General features: G+C 40.0%; 1 protein-coding gene across 6 annotated transcripts in view; it reads left to right on the top strand.

Moving 5' to 3' along the window:
* Positions 1-21,108, top strand: part of ATG5 (autophagy related 5) — a 121,598-nt gene that overhangs the window by 76,885 nt on the left and 23,605 nt on the right. For 4 of the 6 annotated variants that reach the window (XM_073336909.1, XM_073336908.1, XM_073336910.1 and 1 more), the window contains 2 exons: positions 12,195-12,312; positions 15,486-15,646. In XM_073336909.1, coding sequence (XP_073193010.1) covers positions 12,195-12,312; positions 15,486-15,646 — 279 coding nt within the window. Of the gene's footprint in view, positions 1-12,194; positions 12,313-13,695; positions 13,770-15,485; positions 15,647-21,108 lie in introns of all 6 variants that reach the window. The other 2 variants (XM_073336913.1, XM_073336911.1) reach the window with 2 other exon arrangements.

Genomic DNA, 21,108 nt, shown 5'->3' with positions numbered 1-21,108 from the left:
CCCTGTTACACTCAGGAATGCAGATAGTAAGAGACAATACATGTGCAATGTACTACATGAACAAGGGAGAGGGCACTCTTCATCCCTTCTCCTCCTCCTCCCCTCAAGAAAGCGATCAGGCTATGGAAGTGGTGTTCCTTCCATCCCAACAGTCCTGCACCTTTCAGAAGATGAAGTCAGCCTGATGGACTTTCTAAGCAGGCAATCCATCATCAGCCATGAGTGGTGATTGCTGAAATCCATCACTAACTTGATATTCCACCAGTGGAGAAACTCAGTCATAGACCTGTTCATCACCCAGGACACACCAAGTGTCCAAACTTCTGTGCAAGAGGAGGAGGCAGCATGAGCCCAGCGTCTTTACTGGATGCTTTCCTTCTACAGTGCCTTCCTTCTTTATGCCTTTCTATCGTTTTCACTAATTCCCAGACAATAGCTAAAGCCAGATGAGATCAGGCGAGATTCATCCTCATAGCTCCCTGTTGGGCTTGTTTTAGATGTCCATGCACCTATGAATCAGGATTCCAGGCTGCCTGGACCTGGTGTCACAAGATCAGGTCTAAATATTGCATCCAGATCCAAAGTTGTTGCAACTGACAGTCTGGATGTTGGCTGGCTGAGCACCATGGAGATGCAAGAGGTAGGTGGTGGACAGTACACTGAGCATCAAAGATGACTCCTCCCATCCAGACTATGTCTACATCTTGTAAATTCTTTCTGCATAACATCTCTATGATACAGTCTTTCCTATCCATTCATAGAGTTAAAACTTTTGTCCAGGAACTCATCTTCTCATGTTTTGATTACTGAACAACCTCTTCTCTGACTTTGATAAATGCAGTGTTGTCTCATTCAGCATGCTGCTGCAAAGGTCAACTTCATAGCCCATCACTTTGATGCTATTCTTTGGTAGAGGCTTGGTAGATGCTATTCTTTGGTAGAGACTGCATGCCTGCTTTGGTAGGGCTGTCCTACAGTCATTGTTTAAGCAGGAGTGCTAGTACCAACCTTCAAACAAAACAATAACTGCTTGTTAGTCATCAAGAGTTTAATCCATGTGGAAAATCTCTCAAAGAACAAAGAAAGGTAACTTACCTTACAGCAACTGTGATTCTTAGAGATGTGTTGTCCACATGGATTCGACAACCTGACCTCCTTCCCTGCTATTACAAGATTCTGTATTGAAAGGAGCTGAGGGATGATTGAGCCCATCCTGTTCTATGTGCCTTCAGGTGTGTTCGGGATGCGGAGGTATACAGGGACACTATTCCCAAAATAATTTGATCTTATGTTCATGGGGTGCATGCTCACGTAGCATGAAATCCATACCGACAACACATCTCCAAGAACCACAGTTATTGTAAAGTAACAGTTCTTTCTTAAGATAATGTAATTAGATCAACATATTAAACTTTGAGCCACCTCAGTTTAGTAAAGTGTATTTTCTGAGTAGGCATATGTCCTATTCCAAACACTAGAACACATGCTATTAGTTTAGCTTTCAAATTGTAATAACAATTGGCTTTATTGCTCTTCTGAAAAGATTTTTCTAAAATAAGTCTGGGAGGCATCCTGCCAATTTGAATAAACGATATGAAAGTCTGATATTTCGGGTAGTTTCTTTTTTATGGGAGGTTAACAAGAAAGAATCATCATGAGCCATCTGTGTGGGAGAGCCAGTCTAAATAGTTGCCATGTTTCTTTATAGGTTTGTAATACAGTACTGGTAGGTGGTGGTTGTTAATCGTGTAGATCAGGGAAGAATCACAGTTGTTCCATAGAACATATCCTGTCCAATGTGAGGATGGGTTGAGTTGTTGCCCACATGGGATTAGGAAAATTGTCCTTAACCATTTGTGACCAAAAACTATTATTGTCTAGACACAACTGTAATAAGCCTTACTACATTATATAAATATAAAAAAATCCTAAATTCATTCCAGATGTGTATGTAATTCTAATGACTGCCTTAATTTAACTACAGTCTCAGTTGACACTAGTGGTCTTTAGCTTAATATCACTTTACTTTGTTACACCTGTAGACGTAATGATAACATTTGCCAAATAACAGACCCTGGCAACTAGAAGCTTCTGCCAAGGGCCTACTGCATGTGTATTTGTTTCAGCTTTTTAAAATAGTAAATATTAATTTTTAAAGAACTAAAGAGCTTCAAACTTGCATAGAACTTGTGAAAGTTAATACTTTAATGTATAATCCTTAACTTTTACCTTAATGAGGCTATATGCAAGTTAAGGTCTTTCAAGTCTAAATAATGACAAGTCTGATTATTTTCAAACTTTATCTGCATATTGTAAGTAACTGTAGAATATAATTGGGAGTAGCTGGTGCATACTCATCTGTAATAGAAAAATAATGATTCATTGAGCAAGTTTACCTTTTCTAAATTTTATTACAAAGCATTTTTTAACAGCTTCCATTATAACTTTTTATAATTTCACATGAACACGTGATCTCCAGAGTAGGAAACCGTGAATGTGCCATAATTTTGGAAGATGTAACTTAAGTGCATAGTTACCATGATTGTATTCAAATCAGATATACAAACAAATGGTCACAGAGGCATCTCTAGAATTTGATCTAGCAAAGCACTTAAGCATGTGCTTAACTTGAAATGTGTATGACTGTTACCAATACTGCTTAAATGTCCTAGGGTGTGTCCTATTAATTTTTTTGTTTATAAAACTCTTCTATTCGTAATACGTCAAGGCACTTGTACAAAAATTAAAAAGAAAAGGAGTACTTCTGGCACCTTAGAGACTAACAAATGTATTTGACCATAAGCTTTCGTGAGCTACAGCTCACTTCATTGGATGCATTCAGTGGAAAATACAGTGGGGAGATCTATATACACAGAGAACATGAAACAATGGGTGTTACCATACACACTGTAAGGAGAGTGATTATTTAAAATGAGCTAATACCAGCAGGAGAGCGGGAGGGTTGGGGGGAGAAAACCTTTTGTAGTGATGATCAAGGTGGGCCATTTCCAACAGTTGACAAGAACGTCTGAGGAACGGGGGATAAACATAGGGAAATAGTTTTACTTTGTGTAATGACCCATCCACTCCCAGTCTCTATTCAAGCCTAAGTTAATTGTTTCCAGTTTGCAAATTAATTCCAATTCAGCAGTCCCTTGTTGGAGTCTGTTTTTGAAGTTTTTTTGTTGAAGAATTGTCACTGTTAGGTCTCTAATCGAGTGACCAGAGAGATTGAAGTGTTCTCCGACTGGTTTTTGAATGTTATAATTCTTGACATCTGATTTGTGTCCATTTATTCTTTTACGTAGAGACTGTCCAGTTTGACCAATGTACATGGCAGAGGGGCATTGCTGGCACATGATGGCATATATCACATTGGTGGATGTGCAGGTGAATGAGCCTCTGATAGTGTGGCTGATGTTATTAGGCCCTATGATGGTGTCCCCTGTATAGATATATGGACACAGCTGGCAATGGGCTTTGTTACAAGGATAAGTTCCTGGGTTAGTGGTTCTGTTGTGTGGTGTGTGGTTGCTGGTGAGTATTTGCTTCAGGCTGGGGGGCTGTCTAAGCAAGGACTGGCCTGTCTCCCAAGATCTGTGAGAGTGATGGGTCATCCTTCAGGATAGGTTGTAGATCCTTGATGATGCATTGGAGAGGTTTTAGTTGGGGGCTGAAGGTGACGGCTAGTGGCGTTCTGTTATTTTCTTTGTTAGGCCTGTCCTGTAGTAGGTGACTTCTGGGTACTCTTCTGGCTCTGTCAGTCTGTTTCTTCACTTCAGCAGGTGGGTATTGTAGTTGTAAGATTGCTTGATAGAGATCTTGTAGGTGTTTGTCTCTGTCTGAGGGGTTGGAGCAAACGCGGTTATATCTTAGAGCTTGGCTGTAGACAATGGATCGTGTGGTGTGATCTGGGTGAAAGCTGGAGGCATGTAGGTAGGAATAGCGGTCAGTAGGTTTCCGGTATAGGGTGGTGTTTATGTGACCATCGCTTATTAGCACCATAGTGTCCAGGAAGTGGATCTCTTGTGTGGACTAGTCCAGGCTGAGGTTGATGGTGGGATGGAAATGTTGAAGTCATGCAATTAAGACAATGTGGAACATATACTTCACATTAGTTATCAACATAAAGTGGCTAACTGCACAATTAAACTAAAGCTTTATCTTCATTGTTTAACTGCTGAAGTTCTGATACAGCTGCTAGATAAATTGAAAATGTTTGTTATAGTACAGTAAATACTGTAAGAAAATACGATAATTTTTGATAGTGATTGAAAATACATAATTTATTAAAAATATTTTGAAAAAAATCATGTGTTTAGTTCTTTATTTGACTTCATTGCAAATCAAATAAATCTGTCCCATCCTGCCAGTGAGTCAGTTTTTCTGGTAACTTCTATATACGTGTGCTGAGCATGTTTATACTCCTTCCTTTCACTGCATGGTTTTAGTTACAGAATGGAGATGTAAAACCATTATTTAGTTCTTGTTTCAAAGAATTCTATGACTAGCTCTATTATCTAGTATGGGAAACCTGGCACTCTGAAACATGATGTTACACTGCAACTTGACAGCATGACAGAAGGTTTACAAAAGCAGTATTTAGCAGAATAAGATAAAGAATAATTTAGCAGTAGCATTCATAAAACCATGTTGATTTGCACTAATATTTCCTCCTTTAATTCTTTCTTTATTAATTGAGTCCTATATCAGCTGCTCTATTATCAATGTCAGGCTGACAGGCCTTTAATTATGCGGTTCATCCTGTTTACCCTTTTCAAAAATTGGCACATCAGCTTTCTTCCAGTTGAACTTCCCCAGTGCTCCAAGACATATTGAAAATCAACATTAACTGTCTAGCAAACTCCACAGACAGCTATTGTAAAACTCTTGGTTGCAAGTTAACTGTACCTGCTGTTTTAAAAATGTCCAACTTCATTAGTTTTTGTTTAACATCCTGCAGAGATACTAATGGAATGTAAAGAGTGTTATGACAATTTGATGAGATGATATCATCTGTGTTTCCCAAATACAGAACAGAAATATTTATTGAACACTTCTGCCTTTTCTGTATTATTATTGATAATTCTTGCATTTCCATCTAGTAATGGACCAGTACTGTTGTCAGGATTCTTTTTGTTCTTAAAAAACTTTAAAAATCCCCCCCCCCTTTTTTTTTTCCTTTCCCCACCCCCTTAACTCCGCTGGCCATAGATTTCTCCTTTTGTCCATTTGCTTCCTTTATCAATTTTCTACAATTCTTAACTTCTGATTAATATTCATTACTATCTACTCCCTCTTTCTTCCAGTTATGTTTTTTTAATTTCACATAGCTTCCTTCGCTTCCCTTCTAAACCAGGCCAGTTTTTTAACCAGCATGGCCTTCTTCTTCAGTAGTGGGCTTGTGGCTTTTTTTGAGCATCTAGTAAGGTGTTCTTAAATTATTCCCGATTGTCATTCACATTTTTCTGATTAAATTGTTCTTCCCAGCTGATTTGGCTCGTAATTGTTTTCAGCTTTGTGAAACTGGCCCTGTTAAAGCACCAAGTATATGTATATATGTAAATCTATCTATATTTTACAGGTCTAGACTTCATTCTGCTTGCTTGCTATAAGTGAAATCAAGTCATGATCACTTGTACCTATGCTGCAATTAATTTTTAGTTCTGTAATTAGCTGCTTCTTCAGCTATCCCTCAATACGAGGATGCTGTCTGCCAAAGGGGTTCATTGGTGGTTTTTAAGTGGCTGAGGAGCCCAATTCTTGCCCTGCAGATTTTCCCACAGAAGTGACAGGTGTAATTTTGGAGGAGACATAGTTGTTGGCTGGAGTGCTGTGCCCTTTCTTTCCTCCTTTGTCGCTTCTCTGTCTCATGAGGACATCTGTTCTCTTCAAAGTGAGCTGTGGCTTGTTGTATGGTGTGGCGCCACTGTGTTCTTTTCCACACCTGGTCCTCCAGTTTGTTGGGTTAATGCTCCCTTTTCAAGATGTCCTTTCAGTATGTCTTTGAAATGCTTCTGCTACCTCCGCAAGCCCTTTTTTCCGGACTTAGCTGAGAGAAGAGTACTTGCTTCGGGAGGCGAGTGTCAGGCATACGTACACAGTGGCCAGCCCAGAGGAATTTATATTTCATGACCTGCGATTCTGTACTGTTGATGTTGGCTGCAGAGAGAAGACTGATGTTAATGTGTCAGTCTTCCCAGCTGATCCTGAGGATCCTCCTGAGGCAGCGCTGCTGCTGGAACCCTCCAGCCGCTTGAGCTGTCTTCTGTAGGTTACCCAGAGAAGGGTGGGGATGACAACTGCCTTGTAAACCAAGATCTTGGTACCTGTTTGTAGATCCCTGTCATTGAGGACTCCTTTGAGTAGTCTTCCAAAAGATGTGCTAGCACAGCATATCCTGTATTCAATTTCTGTGTCAATGCTGGCTGTGATGAACAACGCTTTATGTTAGGACTAGGTCTAATACTAAATAAAACTCTGTGTTGGCTGTGATATTTTTTGTTAGAAAATTGTCATCTATAAATTTTAGAAACCCCAAGGATGTTTTAGTGCTGGCAGCATGAGACCTCCAGTGTATATCACTCAAATGAAGTGCCCCAGGATGACGCAATTTTTTTCTGCATACATTGTAGATAGGTGCATAAAAGGCAGTCATCCTGTTTCCTAGTGTTACTTGGTGGTCTGTAGCAAAACTAATACTCCATTTTGTGCTTTATCTGTTAGCAGAAAGGTTGTTGAAGATCCTTTATAACCTCGCAGTAAGACCTCGATGAATAACAGAAGGTCTGGGTCAGGGTCGAAAATATTGTTCACTGGACCAGATCTTCATGACTTGCCTTTTCACAGAACAAGCACTGTTTTTGGATAGGACTGAGATGCTACATTGTATCTCAGAAAGGCACATGGAGACTGAGGAGGGTGGACCAGAAAGACAGTCTGGTGGTTGCTGGACATTTTGCCAGAATCTGGATGGATTCAGGATCTAGGGGATGATGGCTTAAGTATGTTTGGTAGGAGGAAGACAAGGATGGCACAAGCTAGCGTGTTTTGTGGTAACATGTACCAATGGAGTTGATTTTGCAGGCTTGGGAACTAAGGGAAGAGTGTTGTGGGGATCTTATGAACTTCATAAACAGTGGTTGTAAACATGCAGATGAAGTGTCACTTAAGAGCGAAAGTGTTCACGTTTCCTCCTACCTCACCAGTCTTTGCTTCCCTCTCCACACTTTGCTGGTGGTTTTTGCCTATCTGCAGTCGACTTTCAAGCTGTCTTGTTTAATGTATAATAAACAATTATTAGCATATTTTGCTGATTGGTAATATGTAAAATAAATGTACAAATAATGCAGGCCGTGAGAGTTAAGGAAATAATTACATTGCCTGTCCTTTACTGATATTGGATAGGAAATAAAGCTCTATAAATCTCATGGAGATACTTTTCAGAGTAGCAACTGTGTTAGTTGGAGTGGCTGGGTCATTACACACATTGAATCTATTTCCCCATGTTAAGTATCCTCACACCTTCTTGTCAACTGTCTAAATGGGCCATCTTGATTATCACTACAAAAATTTTTTTTCTCCTGCTGATAATAGCTCATCTTAATTAATTAGCCTCTTACAGTTTGTATGGCAACTTCCACCTTCTCTGTGTGCGTGTGTGTGTGTCTGCTTGTATGTGTATATATATATCTTCTTACTATATGTTTCATTCTATGCATCCGATGAAGTGGGCTGTAGCCCACGAAAGCTTATGCTCTAATAAATTTGTTAGTCTCTACGGTGCCACAAGTACTCCTGTTCTTTTTATGGAGATACTTGTTAATCTTAGCACTTCTTATCTTAACCCGTGGGACCAAAGTAAACAAATAAAGCAAGACTTCCAGCTTTGTAATCACATTTTGGGGCAATGTATATTTGTCTGTCATGACTTGAAACTCAGATCTTCATTCTCCTTCCAATAAGCTATTCCTCTAATATCAGCGGGAATTATGCTACTGAAAACTTAACAGCCTTTCCCATGTTCTCTCAAAAATTGCCATTTTTCCTTGGTGGGATCCTCTGCAAAGAGATTTTGATCATCCTGTTAGTCTGTAATAAGTAACTTCTGTTAGTCCAGTTATATGACCACTACATACTTGCTTTCCCTTCATTCTACTATTGCACTGATCTAGCATTAGTTTATGATGTCCTTTCCATCTCGAGTGCAAAGAGAAGTACCTTGCCTGATCACTCTGTGTGACCTAAATTGCCATGATAATTCACTGAGGTTTTTATCACCGCTGAATAATACAATCTCTAGTTCATTGGAGTATCAAGCTCCGTGGAGGCCCTCCTGACTGCTTTTCAAAAACTCCTTCTTGCGCAAGGAGTGAGAATTGAACATTCAGGCTGGGCTCCATTTGAGGAAAGGTTTAGGAAATGGCACTGGCACCGAGGGATTTATGGGAGTTAGACCTCTTCTTCCCCTGTTCATTTGGTTCTTGGAAGTCTCCAAAGGCCTTCTTGACCCTTGCTTCAGAGAACTCTGATGCAAACGGAGATACTCAGAGGGCAATAACTGAAACTTTCTAGTGAAGCACAAATGTGAATGTTGGACAAAATAGCATTAGGTATTGTGGACACACTGTGAAGTTGGTTCTTCTATTGGTGGCCCACCTGTTAGTTTACCAATAATCCAATAGTGTGAACAGCCAGAAAGAACTCCAAGGTGGGGACACGGTGCAGTGAACAAAGTTAGAGAGTGGAATGGGGGAGAGAGGTGAAGCTGAGTCCTCAAACTGAAGGTGAGGATGAGAAGCTTGACCTTGGAAAGTTTGGACTGTATTGTCTTCAGTAAGCATGTACACAGCTCCTCTTAACGTTGAAGAGTGTAGATGAAGGCAATATATGGTCCAAAGTGTCTACATTTTTTTCCACCAAAGTGAGTTATGCCTTACCTTTCCTCTACTAAAAATATAATCTAAGAATGCAGTATTGTAATACTTTTGGTCAGACAGTATTGTTGGTTATAAGCTATTTCTATCACCTGTAACTTAAACACTTTTTCTTTTTATTAGGATTTCTAATTGAAAGCATTTATGCAAAGCCAAAGACATTTTTTAGGAAATATTTCATGGGAAAATATACTTTTTACTGGATAACAACATAAAATTTGGTACAAGTTATGTAAAATAAGTATAATATATTTCATTTTTTGAGAGTAGTTAAATGTGCCTGTACTGTCCTAAGTATGGGAAACTTAAATAATTATGTGAGCTCCAATTGCTCATTTTAAAAATTTGTGGTTAAGTTTACACTTGTTTAAAAGTAATGATAAATTATTGCTTTATCAGAAACACTTCAATTGTTTTAAAGTACGATGGTCATTACCAAAGTTCTGCAGAATATGATTTTTGGCATGTTGCTGTAAGTATAATGGAGTATGCAGGAAAGACTAAAGTTTTACTTTTTTATGTTGCCAAACTGTCCACATATGGAAATTTTAAGGATGTTTCTAGTGTGGGTTCAGAATGTAAGGTAATTTGCAGTGGTTGAATACAATTAGGGTAACAGCTAATTACCCTTCCTAGAATATTTAGTTAGGAAACCCAAGACTTTCATTTAGATGGAAAGTCTGATTACTCTATGGTTTTTGAGATTAAAACTCAACATTTATCTGTGGGTTATGCTTTTTTCATTTTAAGCTGCATCCTGAATAAAATGTCTGGCTAATCTAATTGTGGATTTTATGCAGTATTTGATGTGCTGTTGATGCCAAAAAGAACCAGGGAAGCAGGGGTAACTTTTTTTAGACTATATGATTGTGGAGCAAAAGTAAAGGAGCTTTTCACTCCTAACTTAATATATAATTATACATTCCCCTCAATTTAGGTCCCTTCTTAGTCTGTTTTATGTATTATGACCCGCATTTCTATACCAAATATCTGAGCAGCTCCCAATCTTTATTACATTTCTCCTCAGAACACCCCTAGGAGGTAGAGGTAGTGCTGTTATCCCCACCTTACACATGGAGAATGGAAGGATTGAGAGACTAAATGACTTAGACAAGGTCACAAGGAAATCGGTGGCAAGGCAGAGAATTAAACCTGGATCTCCCAGGCTAGTGTCATTATTATTGGACCATCTTTCTTTTCCAGTTTATCAGTTCAAAATGCAGTTAATCTTCAGAGTTACGTATAAACTATACTCTAATAAAATGCATATACAAAAAATGCAATCACTAAGGGTATGTCTACTCTGCACACTTAGCCCAGGTTTGAGCCTAACCTGCTTTCGTCCCCGCACAAATGAGTCTGACTTGGGTGAGCAAGCACTCAGGACCTAGGTCCTAGGATCCTGCTGCGGGTAGGGTCAGAGCCTGAGTCCCACTGTGACTCTGGTCAAAACCCTGTCATTTTGCAATGTGAATGCAACTCAGAAAGCATACAGTAGGCTCCCACGTGACCATGTGGTCTTACTATCCATGGCTTCATCCTACCCCTTCCTGATGCTGTCCCTACTTACCTCCTAACATTTTAAATCATTGCTTACATTGTAAGGGCTTCTTGGAATGGGGCTCAGTCTTCATTTATCCTCTGAAGTGCAGTACACATTTATGGTGCTATATAGATCTTATTTAATACTTTTATATTTAATAGCAATAAATTTAAACTTCCTAGAAAAATATATTGACCAACAGTTGAATATTTACTTTTTTAAAAGTAGAAGTTGAAAATTATTTTATTGTCAATATCAGTACAAAGTGCCTGCAAACTGTGGACCAATTTCTTGCCTCAGGAGCCATGCTCATGCACCTGAGGGTATTTTTGATTTTCTAGATAGGATTAACTTTGCCAGCTGCTGATTTACTGAACAGTACAGTCCAACACTAAATATTGTGGTGGATTAGGAAGTGAAAAATACTGTATCTAGTTGAAACTGTAGGAAGAATTTGGTAAGCTGAAAGGATGTCCAGAAGTGGACATGGATGTCCAGAAGTGGAAGGATGTCCAGAAGCACAGGCACAATATTAATTTATGAAAAGAGGGACCACTGTTTTCTTCTGCATTTGGGCTCTAATAGGAGGTCTCTTCCATATGAATACTAACCAAGTCAAGATCTGCTTCGGTTGAGCTTTATTTTTTTATTTAACATTTATGTGGTAATATTAAAAGTATCCACATTGGTCCCCATTGTGCTAAATACTGTACAAATATAAATAAAATCCATAACAACAGCTAAAGTTAATGTGGTTAATATCCTATGCACATTCGTCAGGTGAACTAATGCTACGGTTATACTTAAATGTATTTCTTTATGTTGTATTAGTAACAATACCAGTTTGCATTTTATGATTAAGTAATGTAATACTGTAACATATACAATATTAGTATTTTCCTCATACTGGTAACTGGCTCATGCATATTGCAGTGCTTTCTTAAATAACATGTTAGAAAGTTGTTGATAAGCTAGATTTGTATTAGTCAGTTTTACAGTTTGAAAAACCTAAATATAAAATTCTCAAATGCCTAAGATCCATTTTCAAAATTAACTTAGAATCTAAGGGCCTAAAGCACTTCTGAAAATGGGGCTTAGGTTCCGAAGTGATAGAAGTATCCCGTAACTTCCTCAAATATTATAGGGGAGGATAGAACCTTTTCTTTTAATTCATGTAGCACAGTCACATGGGGGCGGAGAGGGAGATAGTGAACATGTTGGGCAAATACTAGTAATAAGCAATTTTAATTTTTACAGAATTCTGTTAATTCTTTACGTAATTAAGGAGCACTTTATTTTTGTCACCCACTTCTTTAGAAATGATAGAACACAAGTGTTTTTAACTGCCATACCTAACATCTGACCATCATTAAGATATCTCAAACTTCATTTTGCATCATGGTTTCATGACATTCCATTTCTTGTGAGAAGGGTTGTTGAGCAACATAATCAGGGGGTACGGTGGGGAGGAATCTTCAAAAGTATATCCAGGATCCATTCCCCTATGAAAGAAGATAAATGTGTCAACATATATAAAACTGTTAAAAGCTGTGTCATACTAGGTTGTAGCACTTTGCCTCTGATAGAAAACAGAGGCAAAAATGTGTAAGGCATTAAAATGCCAAACATTAGCCCTCCCAAAAGTGGTATGATTGATTCATTTTCCTAGAGCTTAAATTACTGCAGTTTTACTAACTTTTTTGTATTAAAAACAGGTAACAACGGAACGACCTTTTATACAGAAGTTATTTCGTCCTGTTGCTGCAAATGGGCAGCTAAATACCCTGGGAGATCTCTTAAAAGAAGTTTGTCCTGCTGCAATTACTCCTGAAGGTACCTTATAAACAGTTAGCATGAGATAGTATTTCTTACTGTTCCTTATTTATGTACCTGAAGTATAGTAGAAGTATGAGCTATGATGCCAAAGGTTCAGGATTCGTACTTGCTGATGTTACATTATGGCATCAGAGGTGGGCAGGAGTTACTCTTGGGGGAATGCTGCACCAAAAAATTAAAAATTCTGCCACAATAATTTAAAATTCTGCATGTTTTATTTGTCAAAATAATGCAATATAATCACACTGGTTTCAGTTATTTAGGTAATTTATTTAAACTGCAATATAATGGATGGAGAATGGAAGCGGGGAGCATTGGAAGAAATCCCCAAATCCCCTTGCCTAATAATAAAAATGTAGTTAGGTTTGATCCTTTATTTCTAGTTATTAGTCAACAAATATATGCAGCCATATACACAGTGGTACCTCATAGGCCACTGAAGAGCAAGTGAGAATCAAACTCATAATTTATGTTGGCTACTGACAATCTCCAGAAAGGTCAGTAGGAAACAGTTCATGGAGCACATTTGGATAGGAATTTTTTTCAGTACAAAAGTTTACACCAGCTCTAATCACTGAAGCACCATAAGCATTTATAAACCATGCTATCCTTTACACCACTCTGGCAATGTAAAGGAGCCTTAAAACTTTTACACCTGTTTTATACTCCTGAGGGAATTCACAAAGACAGTCAGAACAATTCACTAATCAGGCAGGCTTCTACATTCTGCTCTGCCTGAGGGGACAGAGCCTGCCACACACCTACCTCCTCAGAAACACCCCAAAGCCCTGCTCCTTCATGCCAAGCATGCCACAATAGTGAGCAAGAGGGACAGTGTGTCTGTCTCTCTTGCTCACATGTATGGCTGCTCCGGGCGCCTGAACCAACCTGCCTATGCTATTGGGGAGGGGTGTGTGATGGCTCTTTTGGCTTCCCCCTCAGCAGTCATTTTTCTGTGGGGAAGAAAAGAAATCTGCAGGGGATATGAATTCTGCGCACATGCAGTGACACAGAATTCCCCTAGGAGTAAGGAGTGTTGTTAAGGGCTAAAATACATATTAAAACTTGTTTTGGACTAACATTTTCAGAAGTTCCCAAGCGAGTTAGAAGCTTAAGTCCCATTTTCCGAAACAATTTAGGAGCCTAAGTCTTATTAGTTATTTGCGCACTTGCAAAACTTTATTTTTTATCATCTTCCTTCTTAAAAAATTAATTTAAAATACTCTATCAAAAGAATGCTATTCTCGGTGCAAAATCAAGTACTTGAGAGTTAGGAAATGCCAAATTTATGGTTGCATGTGCAACATTAATTCTGCTTTCTTGTGCCCTTAAGTAAGAGACAGTACACGATCATGTAACTAAAAACACTTTTTTCTACAGGGCCGTGGCCTGATTCAATGTCCAAGGATGGACACTCAAGACAGAATTAAATTTGCATGAGCAACCTAAATCTGGTATTTCATAACTTTTGAGTGCTTGACCTTGCGCAGTCTAAATTTAGTTTTAACTGTTTTTTGTATATAATGGTATGTATATTGAAAGCTTTTTCCTAAATTTGATTTAATCCGTGAGTATTCTTTCACAAATGTTAAAAGGAGGATTAAGGAGACAATCTTTAGTTATGCAGGTTTTTTGGGGTGATCAAGTGCCTGCCACAGCTTTCTTTGGTATTTATTATTCAGAAAACCAGAATTCATTCTTCCATAATGAACACTGTCCTTTAACTAATTAATTCCACGTTATCCAAATGAAGAGAACTCTTCTTCCAATTGCTATAAATTAAAACTACAAAAAGCAAAATTCTATGAAGGTAAATTACTAATCTGTAACTTTAAATTACCTAAACTTTATCAGACATGTCAAACTTCTGTAAAGCTTGAAGTTGAAGCTTCTTTCAGAAACACTGATTTTCTTACAGAACTTGTTGTGGCCAAGACTACGTGCAAAGATAAAATTAATGGCTTTTAAAAATGCACATACTAAAAAAAAAGATGTGCTGTTCTTGTAATTCTGCTAGATACATTTCAGATAAGAATCAACCTATAATCACTGTCTAGTTTTTTAAAATTATCTAACCGATTCCATGTAGTTTCTAACAGCACACTTGTATGACAGAATAACAATCCATTGGTATAGTATCCTGTTATTTCACAAATTTCATTGTATTGGTAAGTGGCTACACGGGCAACTACAATTCTCTGGTTTTGAATTTAATCCAGGAAAGATCAGAGTTTATTGAAACTGTTGTTGGATGTACATATTAAGTGGGATGAACATAAAGATTTCTTTGGCAGACTGCAGCCTGGGCTTTTTCTACTGTATTTCATTTTTCTCTTATTTGCCAACATCTTACTAGTATCTTTAAACAGCTAACCTCTCCTTAAGTAACAATGATATTTTGAGAAGTATATTTTTGCTATTCCAGAGAAGGGCTTGCACAGGATTTACCAGAATAGAGTTGCAATCTTTAGACAACAAGCTAACTGACAATAGTGAACACTTCCTTGTTCCTTTTCACCATGCCGTCACTTCCTTTCCTGTCTTCCATTATCCACAGTTGTGACTCATTCCCCATCTCTTCTAGAAAAACATGAGGGGTGGTTTGTGGGTGTGCGCGTGTGTGCGCACATATTAATATAAAAATGTTTATCAGATCATGCTAGTTAATTAACATAAAAAATAAGACTATCAATCTCAGTTAACTCAAGTGATTAACTCAGAACAGATTAACTCAAAAAACCTAATTGCAGCTTTATTTGCACTGTTAAACAATAATAGAATACCAATTGAAATTTATTATAAATATTTTTGGATACTTTTCTGCACTTTCAAATATATTGATTTCAGTTACAACACAGAATGCAAAATATACAATATTCACTTTATATAATTTTTATTACAAATATTTGGACTGTAAAAAAGATAAACAAAAGAAATAGTATTTTTCAGTTCATTTCACACAAGTACTGTGGTGCAATCTCTTTATTGTGAAAGTGCAATTTACATATGTAGATTTTGTTGTTGTTACATAACTGCACTGAAAACCAAAACAATGTAAAACTTTAGAGCTGACAAGTCAACTCAGTCCTACTTCTTGTTCAGCCAATCGCTAAGACAAATAAGTTTGTTTACATTTATGAGAGATAATGCCACCCGCTTCTTATTTACAGTGTCACCTGAAAGTGAGAAAGTGAGGCATTCACGTGACACTTTTGTAGCCAGCATTGGAAGATATTTACGTGCCAGTTATGCTAAATGTTCGTATATGCCTTCATGCTTCAACCATCATTCCAGAGGACATGCTTCCATGCTGATGATGCTCATTAAAAAAGTAATGCGTTAATTAATTTGTGACTACACTCCTTGGGGGAGAATTGTATGTTTCTTGCTCCATAGTTTTACCCACCTTCTGCCATATATTTTGTGGTATGACAGTCTCGGATGATGACCCAGCATATGTTGTTTGATTTAAGAACACTTTCATTGCAGATTTGGCAATTAAAGTCAAAACAGTGCAGCCGTTTTCGATAACAAGCTAGGGAAAAATAACATTGTTTTGCCCATGTTAAAAAATTCTAACTGCCTTTTCTTTGAAATGATCTAACATCTCCATGCTTTGGACTTGAAATTTGACAACGGGGTCGTTTTTGTGTCTGGGCTGTTGGGGATGTTGAAATGCCTCTCGTTATCTTTGAGGACCCAGCCTATCCCTTAATGCCCTGGCTCATGAAGCTGTACACAGGCACCCTGGACAGTAGTAAGGAGCTGTTCAACTATAGGCCGAGCAAGTGCAGAATGGTGGTAGTGTGTGCATTTTGACGTTTAAAGGGTCGCTGGCGCAGTTTACTGACTCGCTCAGACCTCAGCGAAACCAATATTCCCATTGTTATTGCTGCTTGCTGTGTGCTCCACAGTCTCTGTGAGAGTGAGGGGGAGATATTTATGGCGGGGTGGGAGGTTGAGGTAAATTGCCTGGTCGCTGACACCAGGGTGATTAGAAGAGCACAGGAGGAAGCGCTGCACATCAGAAAAGCGTTGAAAACCAGTTTCATGACTGGCCAGGGTACTGTGTGACAGTTCTATGTGTTTCTCCTTGATGAAAACCCACCCCCTTGGTTGACTCTAATTCCCTGTAAGCCACCTGCCCTCCCCCTTCGACCACAGCTTGCTTGCAAAGGAAATAAAGTCACTATCATTTAAAAACCATATATTCTTTATTAATTGATAACTCACAAGGTAGCCTGGGTGGGGTGGGAGGAAGGTGGGAGGGAAGGAAAAGGCCACTTCAAAACTTGTTGAATGACAGCCTTCTGTTGCTTGGGCTGTCCACTGGGGTGGACTGGTTGGGTGCCTGGAGCCTTCCCTCCACCCCCGCTGCAGCAGCGGTCTGTGCTCCTGCTGCTGTTCCTGAACCTCCACCAGACGTGTCTGTTTGATCCCGCAGTAGCCCCAGCGTTGCATCCTGCCTCCTCTGATCTTCCTGCTGCCACCTCTCATCTCGATTGTCCCTCATGTCCTCACGTTCATTGGCCTCTTTCCTGTACTGTGCAACTGTGTCCCTCCACACATTCTGCTGAGCTCTGTCAGTGCTGGACGACTGCATGAGCTCAGAGAACGTTTCATCATGCGTGCGGTTTTTTTCGCCGCCTTATCTGAGATAGCCTTTGGGACGGAGGAGGGAGGCTTGAAACATTTGCAGCTACGGGAGGAAAAAAAGGGAGTAAAATATTAAAAAAAGATACATTTTACAGAACAATGGCTATACTCTCTAACGTTGAACAACACTATTCATGTTACATAGCACATGTGACTTCGGTACAAAGTCGCATTTTGCATCTTATATTGAGTGCCTACTGCTTTGGTGTTAGAGATCACACACGCAGTGCCGGGCAACAGAATTCAGCTTGCAGACGGCCATGGTAAGCCATAGTCTTTCGGCTTCTGCAACCTTCATAACAGCAGTGCCCTCATTTCCTATACCAAGCAAAGCCTGTTGAGTTGGCCATTTAGTGCTGCAGTTTTCGTGTTAACATGCAGAAGCAGAAACCAAACTAACCCCCCGCCCCATCCAATTCTCTGGGATGATCACTTTACCCCTCCCCCCACTGCGTGGCTGGTATCAGGGATGATTACTGCTAGCCAAATGCGAATAGCTCGGTGCCAATGCCCGCCCCCGCCCCCAACTGTTTGGCTAACTGCAGGGAGGATTTCTTTTCAGCCACAGGCAAACAGCCCAGTAGGAACAGCCACCTCTGAATGTCCCCTGGGTTGAAATATGGGAAGTTAATTAAGTTACCATGAATGATATCACTCTCCTGAGGATAACACAGAGAGATAAAGAACAGATGTTGCTTGAATGCCAGTAAACACCAGGACCATACGCTGCCAGGCTTTGTCATCCAATGATACCAGATTACTTGCTACTAGCATGGCATGGTAAAGTGTCCTACCATGGAGGATGGAATAAGGCTGCTCTCCCCAGAAACCTTCTGCAAAGGCTTTTTGAATACCTCCAGGAGAGCTTCATGGAGTTGTCCCTGGAGGATTTCCACTCCATCCCCAGACACATTAACAGACTTTTCCAGTAGCTGTACTGGCCATGAATGCATCCCAAATCCTCAGGGCTACTTAATGATTAAACACTTGGTTTTAAAACATGTATTATATTTTAAAAGGTACACTCACCAGTGGTCCCTTCTCTGGCTTGGTTGGGTTGGGAGGGTATTTCAGTCAGGGTGATAAAAAGATCCTGGCTGTCGGGGAGAATGGTGTGTTGTGTGCTCTCCTCAAGCTTCTCCTCCTCATCTTCCCTGTCCGCAAAATCCTCAGGCATGGCAGAGAGTACCCCTTCATCGGAGTCCACGAACAGGGGTGGAGTAGCGGTGGCGGCTCCCCCTAGAATTGCATGCAGCTCAGCATAGAAGCGGCATGTCTGGGGCTCTGTCCTGGAGCGTACGTTTGATTGTTTGGTTTTCTGGTATGCTTGTCTGAGCTCCTTAAGTTTCACGCGGCACTGTGTTGCGTCCCTGCTGTAGCCTCTGTCCATCATGGCCTTGGAGATTTTTGAAATGTTTTGGCATCTTTTCTTTTGGAACGTAGTTCTGATATCACGGATTTGTCTCCCCATATAGCGTTCAGATCCAATACCTCCCGTTTGGTCCATGCTGGAGCTCTCTTGATTCTGGGACTGCATGGTTACCTGTGCTGATGAGCTCGCCTGGCCAAATAGGAAGTGAGATTCAAAAGTTCCTGGGGCTTTTCCTGTATACCTGGCTAGTGCATCAGAGTTCAGAGTGCTGTCCAGAGCGGTCACAATGGTGCACTGTGGGATAGCTTCAGGAGGCCAATACCATCGAATTGCGCCCACACTAACCCCAATTCGAAATGGCTATGTCTATTTCAGCGCTAATCCCCTCCTCAGGGAGGAGTACAGAAATCAATTTTAAGAGCCCTTTATGTTGACAGAAATGGCTTCATTGTGTGGACGGGTGCAGGGTTAATTTGATTTAATGCTGCTAAATTTGACATAAACTTGTAGTGTAGACCAAGCCTCAGTCTCTCTTGTCACAAGTGATAAGTGCTGTATCGGGTCTGGAATACATGTTGTTGAACAACTCTAGATGGGAAGTGAATGTAGCTGCCCACCTCCCCATCCCCGCTTGTCCAGGGTGGGGTTAACTGGATCAGTGGAAGAAAGGCACATCTGTGGGGTCCTGGCTAGTCTGGGAAAGAGCGGCACTGCCCCATCATTACCCCTCAATAGCCTTGTAAATGAACAGAACTTAAGCAAAGTTTGGAGGCCCCTAGTCCCACTGCCCAGTTGGCTTACTCATGCCCTGCATACACATCTCCTTGGGTTGATGGCACCCTCAGTGTGGAAGGAGAGGCAACTTGCATTGCTCTTCTCCAGCGTTGATGTAATTTGTTCCTGTTTTTTTTGTCCCACTTGGCCTGTCTCTTGGACTTTCTTTCACTGAGCACCACACGCACACACACCCACACCCCTCCATTTCTCATTGCTAGATTTCCCACGTGGCACTAGCCAAAACCCACAGCACATTTAAGGACCTTTAACTCGCAGCTAAAGGCGTGGGGGTTTGCATTCTTCTGAGCACATGAGTTGCTAGTGTAATATTGATAGTCACTTGTCATAACTGTGTAGCCTGCGTCTAGTGCAGGTTAACTGAGGTAGCGGGGAGCTAGAGTTGCTGCAGCAGACCCACTCATTGGCTGGATAGTATTTAATTAACCCTTTACTGCACATTGCATGGTGATGGGAGAGCTTCTTTATCTGGTACAGAAAGTCATTCCTTGGTTAAACTCTCATCCCTCCCTCTCCTACCCCCCCCACCCAACCCCTGTAAGAGAGGATCTGGGGTCCTTGGTTTGAATCCCTGGTGAATTTCACGTGAGGGGGCTAAGAGTAGCTGCCTCTTAAGGATCGCTGTAGAAATGTTTAGGAACTGCACCCCACTTATGTTTTCAGATAGTTTGTGTGGGGAGGAGCCACCTATCTGTTCCTCCCCTGTTTTACTGAATACAAGTTGCAGTTTGTACTTTAGCCAGACCTCTGTGTATGGTCTCTTTGTATGTTGCAGTGTCTGGCCGAAACCAACGTTATGCTTTCCGTAAGCACCTGTGTTGTTTTCCCTCCTGATTCTCCAAAATTACGTTATACCAGCAACGGTAAGAGGGTTAGAATAGTAACTATTTTATAAGACGCAAGTGATGGGGTTAAAAATGGGATGAGAGGCAGGAGAGATGAAGTTTATTGCACCCTTCCCTGTATGATAGTTGAGTTCCACCTGGTGACAAATAATATTCAGTTTTCCCATTTTCTAACAATCTATAAATGGAATGAGTGACAGGGAATGGATCATTTGATGATTACCTGTTCTGTTCAATATATCTTTTTTGAGATGGGGCGACCACGTTTGCACACATTATTCAAGATGTGGGCACACCATGGATTTATATAGAGGCAATATGATATTTTCTGTCTTATTATCTATCCCTTTCTTAATGATTCCCAACATTGTTAGTTTTTTTTGACTACTTCTGCACATTGGGTGGATGTTTTCAGAGAACTATCCACAGTGACTCCAAGATCTTTCTTGAGTGGTAACAGCTAATTTAGACCCCCTGATTTTATTTGTATGGTTGGGATTATGCTTTCCAATTTGCATTACTTTGCATTTATCAACATTAAATTTTATCTGCCATTTTGTTGCCTAGTAACCCAGTTTTGAGAGATTCTTTTGTAGCTCTTCGCAGTCTGCCTGGGTCCTAACTATCTTTAGTAATTTTATATCATCTGCAAATTTTATGATGTCACTGTTTACCCCTTTTTCCAGATCATTTATGAATCTGTTGCTTAGGACTGGTCCCAGACAGACCCCTGGGGGACACCACTATTTATCTCTCTCCATTCTGAAAACTGACTTTTATACCTACCCTTCGTTTCCTGTCTTTTAACCAGTTACCAGTCCATGAGAGCACCTTCCCTCTTATCTGATGGCAGCATACTTTGCGAAAGAGCCTTTGGTGAGGGACCTTGTCAAAGGCTTTCTGAAAATCTAAGTACTCTATATCCACTGGATCCCCATGGTCCACATGCTTGTTGACCCCCTCAAAGAACTGTAGTAGATTGGTGAGGCATGATTTCCCTTTACTAAAACCATGTTGACTCTTCCTCAACAAATTATTTTCACCTATATGTCTTACAATATTGTTCTTTATTATAGTTTCAGCCAGTTTGCCCGGTACTGAAGTCAGGCTTACAGGCCTGTAATT

Source organism: Lepidochelys kempii, chromosome 3, assembly GCF_965140265.1.
Source record: "Lepidochelys kempii isolate rLepKem1 chromosome 3, rLepKem1.hap2, whole genome shotgun sequence".
NCBI classification, from domain to species: domain Eukaryota; kingdom Metazoa; phylum Chordata; order Testudines; family Cheloniidae; genus Lepidochelys; species Lepidochelys kempii.
This window is presented reverse-complemented; position numbering and strand designations above follow the sequence as displayed.